The sequence below is a fragment of the Physeter macrocephalus genome, unplaced genomic scaffold (genome assembly GCF_002837175.3).
Source record: "Physeter macrocephalus isolate SW-GA unplaced genomic scaffold, ASM283717v5 random_505, whole genome shotgun sequence".
Taxonomy (NCBI): Eukaryota; Metazoa; Chordata; class Mammalia; order Artiodactyla; family Physeteridae; genus Physeter; species Physeter macrocephalus.
This window is the reverse complement of record NW_021145791.1, coordinates 38,113-44,757: the sequence shown is the minus strand read 5'-3', so window position 1 is coordinate 44,757 and position 6,645 is coordinate 38,113. Positions and strand designations below refer to the sequence as shown.

The 6,645-nt window shown below is 60.5% G+C and overlaps 1 protein-coding gene across 1 annotated transcript; it reads left to right on the top strand.

Annotated features, from left to right (window-relative positions):
* Positions 1 to 546: 546 nt before the first annotated feature.
* Positions 547 to 6,403, top strand: SP6 (Sp6 transcription factor). The gene is made up of 2 exons (XM_055083044.1): positions 547 to 641; positions 2,803 to 6,403. Exon 2 carries the CDS (start codon positions 2,861 to 2,863, stop codon positions 3,986 to 3,988), a length of 1,128 nt encoding a protein of 375 aa, XP_054939019.1. The 5' UTR covers positions 547 to 641; positions 2,803 to 2,860; the 3' UTR covers positions 3,989 to 6,403.
* Positions 6,404 to 6,645: the final 242 nt, after the last annotated feature.

The following is a 6,645-nucleotide window of genomic DNA, read 5'->3' as shown; positions in this document are numbered from 1 at the left end:
CTGCCCGACTGGGGCGGGTGGGTGGAGGGCCGTGGAGGCAAACGGCGCCCTAGGTTGACCCGCCCCCTCCTCCATTCCCGCAGGGTCAGAGTCCTGGGTGCCCGCCAAACCGAGACAGCTCGAGGGCAGTTTTCCACTCGATGGGGCGGGCCCCAGAACCTGGGAAACACTCCGCCCGGGCCCCTCGCCCCAGCAGTGCAGGGGCCAGGGAGGAGCAAGGGAGGGGGCAGGGTGCCACCTAGAGAGCGATTCCCTCCGCCTGCTCGCTCCCCGCTGGCCCGGCCCGGCTCGGCCTCTGGTCCGGCAGAGCCCGCAAGGGTTAAAGGCGGCCACAGGTGAGGTGGGCGGGGCCGCGAATTCGGGAAAAAGGAGCGCAGGGCCGAGGATGAAGGCAGAGAGCGCGGTGAGTCACGGGCGGAGCTGTCCTCGCTCGCTCGCTCGCCGGCTCCCGCCCGCCCTCCGCCCTCCCGCCGCCTCTCTCCGCCCCTCCTCCGCCGGCAGCCGCCGGGTCTTGTTGCGGCCCCCTCTCGCCCTCGGCTCCTGCCCCTCGCCGCTGGAGAGCCCGCCGGCGCGCGAGGCCCAGGAGCGCCCGTCGGGAGGGCGCCAGCCTGCCGTGCCAGGCGCCCGAGCGCAGCCTCGAGGTAGGGGCCCGGGTCAGGGCGGCGAGGGGTGCGCGCATCGGGGATCGTCTCGGAAAGACGCGCCCGGAACGCGCCACAGCCTCCTCTGGCCTCGGGGGAGGTGGTCTTAAAGAATCCGAGGGGCTTAGAGCCCCGGCGGAGTGAAAACGGGGCGGACGGGCGAGGCTGGAGACTGGGGAAACTGGAGCGACTGGGACAACTGGAGGATTGGAACCTTGAGGACCGGGAGTACGGAAGTCCTGACCACCTGAGCACCGGTGATGGGAGAGGCAGCCGGCGGAAGGGGGAAGGAGGGTGTCTCTACCAGCCTTCCCGCCTTGGGGAGCGGCAAGCAGGGGTACGCGCCCGGCTGTCTCCCTTCCCGAGATCTCGGTAGCAGGCTAGTGCATCCCAGGATTGGGCTCCCTGGCCCTGTGGCGGGAGAGGCCACTCCGGAGCCTGGATCGTTAGCCTCCCCCGCAACCCCAACCCCTGGGGCCGTTCCCAGGCGACAAAAGCTATTAGGGTCCCAGGCCTCACTGCTCCCGCCCAGCCCCTGCTGGGCTGCCCCGCCTGGGCCTGAGGCTCCATTCCTGCCGCTTCAACCTGTTCCTTTCTTGTGGTGAGGCAGCAGGAGCCTGAGTAGGCGCCCCAATCCCCCTCTCCCTCCCTCTCCCAGACCACCAGGGCGACCTCCCTGGTCCCAGAAGCAGAAGGTGGTAAGGTCATCCGAATCCGGATTTAGGAAGGAAAAGTCCCTGCCCTAAACCACTGCGTCTCCTCCCCCATCATCAGAGAAGGCTCAGGCAACCAAACCCACATACTCCAGGCATCACGGCAGGGCTCCCAGACCTTAGGGAGAGGTGGTGAGACGAGGGGGAACTCCAAGCGACAGGTATGTGGTCCAGAGAGGGGTTGGGGGTTCTTTAGGTTCCCAGTGGTTTAGGGAAAGAGAAACAGACTAGGAATATACTGTATATACCTCTGGTTAACAGAGGTATATACAGTACATATTTACTGACTGAATGAATAAATTTTTTTTCAAGTGACTTCTCCAAATATGGCCTCAGTTTTCTCTTCTCTAAAATAAGAGAACTGGCCTGGAGCAGTAGTTCTCAACACTTGGCTGCATGTTAGAATCATCTGGAGAGCTCCTAAAAATGATCTAGGCCTAGAATGCACCCCCTATATAATCTCTCTGGGTAATGCTTCCTCTTAATTTCTGTGTGATTCTGGCTTTTCCTGTTGCTTCCCCCACTCTGTCCCTGAATCCCTTAAGGGGGTGGCAGTTTTATCTTCCTGAGCGTGCTGGTAAGCTCTTCTCTGGCTGACCCCTCCGAGCTTCACATCTGGTCTCCCCTAGATTGGAGGAGGGCAGGGGTAGCAGCCAGAAAGCTGCTTGGGCACTGGTGTAGGTCAGGACAGGGGAGGGGGGCTTAGTTTCTCTGTCGGGGAGAAGTCTTCTGGAAACTGGCACTGCAGTTGCACCCCAGGGAGGCGAAGTCCCTGCCAGAGGGAAAGGGGCATGGGAGTGGGTTTGGTGAGGCAACCCAGCGAGGCAGGGAGGTGGGGTGAGTGGTGTAGAGCAGTGAAATGCTCTTCTTCATTGAGCATGCTTCAGGGATGGAAGGAGAGCTCTTTTTCCAAAACCTCAGAACCTGCTTTGGGCTTCGGGAAGTCAGGTCACTTTAAACTTTGGGTTAGACCACCTCCCTCTCCCCAGCTGTGTCCTGAGTTAAACTGGGGAAGCTGAGATGGGCCTAGATTCTCCATTTGGGCTGGCAGCAGATCTGCGGGTGGGCGGGCATGGGGGCAGGGGTTATGGGGCAATGCCACTGCCCCTCCCACTGGGCTGGGCAGCTACAATGGTTCCAGCACTGTACTCTAGTTGTATCCGACTGACCTACTTGCCTGGGACCAGCCCAACTTCCAGGATGAGCTGGGTCCTATAGGAGGGATCACCTAGCGGAAGGTAGACTTCCATCATCCTCTGCACCTCACACCCTCAACCCTTCCTAGCACTCCCAAGTTCTCTTAACTGATCTTTAGTCCCCACCCAGACATGCCTTCCTCTTTTTCACCTGGGGATGGGAAAGAAGCATTTGACAGGGAAGGGAACTGGGCTAGGATGGGAAATGAGACGGTTACTTTCCTCACTTTACCTCATCTTTGCCTCCTTTAGGTCCCACCTGAGGTGCCCTTGACCATCTCTGTCCCCCACCCCACCCCTGATCCCGGCAATGCTAACCGCCGTCTGCGGCTCTCTGGGCAGCCAGCACTCGGACGCGCCTCCCGCCTCCCCGCCGTGCCTCGACCTGCAGCCTCTCCAAACATACCAGGGCCACACAAGCCCGGAGGCCGGGGACTACCCCTCCCCGCTGCAGCCTGGAGAGCTGCAGAGCCTCCCGCTGGGCCCAGAGGTGGACTTCTCACAGGGCTATGAGTTGCCGGGGGCCTCCTCTCGGGTAACCTGCGAGGACCTGGAAAGCGACAGTCCCTTGGCCCCGGGACCCTTTTCCAAGCTCCTGCAGCCGGACATGTCACACCATTACGAATCGTGGTTCCGGCCGACACACCCGGGCACCGAGGATGGCTCGTGGTGGGACCTTCATCCGGGTACCAGCTGGATGGACCTCCCCCACACTCAGGGCGCGCTGACCTCACCTGGCCACCCCGGGGCGCTTCAGGCTGGCTTGGGGGGCTACGTCGGAGACCACCAGCTTTGTGCCCAGCCGCCCCACCCACACCCGCACCATCTCCTCCCAGCCGGCGGAGGGCAGCACCTCCTCGGGCCTCCCGACGGGGCGAAGGCCTTGGAAGCAGCCGCCCCGGAATCCCAGGGGCTGGATACCAGCCTGGATGGGGCGGCCCGGCCCAAAGGCTCCCGGCGGTCGGTGCCCCGCAGCTCAGGCCAGACCGTGTGCCGCTGCCCCAACTGCCTGGAGGCGGAGCGACTGGGGGCTCCGTGCGGGCCCGATGGGGGCAAGAAGAAGCATTTGCACAATTGCCACATCCCGGGCTGTGGGAAAGCCTACGCCAAGACATCGCACCTGAAGGCACACCTGCGCTGGCACAGCGGCGACCGCCCCTTCGTGTGCAACTGGCTCTTCTGCGGCAAGCGCTTCACGCGCTCCGACGAGCTGCAGCGCCACCTCCAGACCCACACCGGCACCAAGAAGTTCCCATGCGCAGTCTGCAGCCGAGTCTTCATGCGCAGCGACCACCTGGCCAAACACATGAAAACCCACGAGGGCGCCAAAGAGGAGGCTGCCGGGGCGGCGGCGGGAGAGGGCAAGGCCGGCGGAGCGGAGCCCCCCGGGGTCAAAGGCAAGCGCGAGGCCGAGGGCAGTGCGGCTCCCTCCAACTGAGCTCCTCGTCCCGCCTCTCCGTCCCGCCTCCCCGTCGGTCTCCCCTGGGGACATCAGAAGAGAGCCCTCTGGCCTGATGCCCTTGGGGGGGGGGGTGGCTTGAGTAAGAGAAGGTGGTTATTTATTGAGAGGGAGGGAAAGTGGTGCGGGGGTCAGGGAGCCGGGTCGCTAGGGGTTTCTTAGGCTCTGGGGCTGGACAGGACGGACGCGTTTGACTGGGCGAGGAGGAGCTGCGCATGCCCATCAGTTCTCCCCTTCCTCGCTCTTTCACTCACGCCCCTGGGCTGGGGGGTTGGGGTGGACTACCCCTACGGCGGCTGGAGGGCCGAGGGGATAGGTTGGAGGATACGGCGCGCGTCCCCGGAGCAGAGAGGAGTGGGGCCGCCCCGGGCGCTCGGGGTAGCTGTCTGGACACGTCGTTAGCGCCTGGGAACCCGGACATAAAAGGGCCTCTGGAGCCGCGCTGCGGCCCGGGTCCCTTTCATCCCCCTTAGAGTGCTTTACCCCGGGGTTTCCGGAGGGAGAGCTGAGATGGGGTAGCAGAGGCTGGGGGTCCCCCTAAGGGAGGAGTTTCTATCTGGCTGGGAGGGTTGTCATCGCAGAAGTAATGTCTCTGATGTGCCTCCTTATTAAGCCTTCCAGACCCAGTCTGATGGAGCCACGAGGGAAGAAAGGAAGAGGGCCAGAATGGGCGACAGCTTGCAGCCAGAACTGTGGGGTGGAGGAGGGAGCTAGATGTGGAGGTTGAGCAAGGAAGTCTCCTCTAAAATGAGAGAAAGGGATTTGGTCAGGGAGTGGAACTAAGCCCTTCCCTCTCTAACACTGATTCAGTCCTTAACTCTTGGTCTTTATAAAAGTAAGGTTCAGTAGTCCACTCTCATCTGTCACCCCAGGCAGGCCTTCAGGACAGCCAAGAGCCCTTGCTCCAGAATTGATGTAGTTCCTTACCCTTGGTGCCCGACATTTGCCCTCCCCTTACGGATGGAAGGAAGAGGGTTGCCTCGGTTGGGTGAGGGTAGGTGGGGGTGTCCCAGCAGAGGGACCTCCAGCAGTTCCTGCTCAGAGCGGAGGACTCTGTCCCTGCCTGGCCATCTGCTTGCAGAGAAGCTTAGCCCCACTCTTTCTTTAGCTCGACGCTCCCCTTTCGAGCTGCCTACAAGCCTAGCCCCTCCTGTAGAGTGTGTTAGGAGGCTCCTCCCCATCTCATCTCTTGTGGGGCTCCCCTTCCATATGAGGAAGTTGTCCTGTCACTGGAAGGGGCCTGCCCTCTGAGGTGATGTCCAGGAAGCTGTCCCTGTTCCCTTCTTTAGATGCTAGAAATACGTTCTGATGGTGATCCTGGAGTGGGGAACGTGGGGAGGGGGGAAGCCAGAAGAGGCTGAGCCAGGCAAAAGGAAAAAAGCTGATGTGGGCAGGGACTGACAGGCCACAGGAGCCTGGAACTAGTGGGCTTTCCCAGGCTCCAGGTAGAGGCCTTAAGATTCCCCCAACCTCCCGTTTCCCTGCCTTTCTTTCTCCACCCAGAGCCCTGTGCAAGGATTAGTTGTGTATTGATTTTTTAAGTTATAAGCAAAGGGTATTTTATTTAATATTAGGACATGTGTGTTCATGTTGTGTGTACCTATGTATGTGTGTGTTTCTGTGTGTGTGTGTGTGTTTCTCTACTGAGCCTGGGGTCTCCAGCCAGGGAGACCCCATCTTGTTCACCCCAGCCGAGGTCCTGGACCCTAGGCCTACAGCATCTCTTCCTTCCTTGGGGATATCAGTCCAAGGATTGGGTGCCATTGGGAAGTGGGACTGGGATCTGGGTGGGAATATGTTTGTGTAGAAGAGAGCCCTTCTTAAGAGGGATGGGGTGACTCTCCCTGAAGGACGTATGGCCTGGGGTAGGTTAAGAAGTAATGTCCTTTCTTTATGCCCCCTCTTCCTCTACCTCCTGCTAATCTGACCAGAGGTCCCTTTCCTTGCTGAGAGGGCTGGGGGCAGAAGAGAGTTGGCAGTGCCTGCAGGTTGCCTGGCCAGGTGGATGCGGGGGGGAGAGAGGGAGGGGCTGTGGGTGTGAGATGCCGGTTTCCTCCAGCTGAGGAAACCAGCCACCTCTCCCTTTGCCACTAGGACAGCCTTTCCCAGTGACCATCCTCAGGGGAACTCCCAAATGTGCGTTGCGGGGGAGGACAGCACAGATATTCCCCCCACGGAGGCCCCGAGCTCTAAGGTGTGCTGGTGAGGGCTTTGGATAGGTTTTTTTCTGCTCCCCTCTTTTATAGATCTAGGTTGCTTGGCTGTCTGCCCCCTTCTAGGCAGCCCCCTAGAGGAGAAATGTAGGATTTTTTTTTTTCTTTAAGTGCTGTGAACCCATTTTGTGGGGGAGGAGGAGGAAGAAACAGCCTGTGTTTTTTATGCCATAATAAAGCCATCAACCACATCACTGCTTCATTCGTCTTCCAGCTCCGGTTTCCTTTTTTGACTCATGGTCTCTCAGCAGCAAGGACCAGGCTGGCTGCAGGGTGGGGTGGACACTTCTCTTTGATTCTGCAGCCCTGGGCAGCCTCACCTCCCTTTGTTTGGGGGCAGAGCTGAGCTGATTGAAGGGTCTGATCCTGCCCGGAGGTTGTTGATGCAGAAGGAGGGTGGCGCTCCCTCGAGGTTGATAGCTG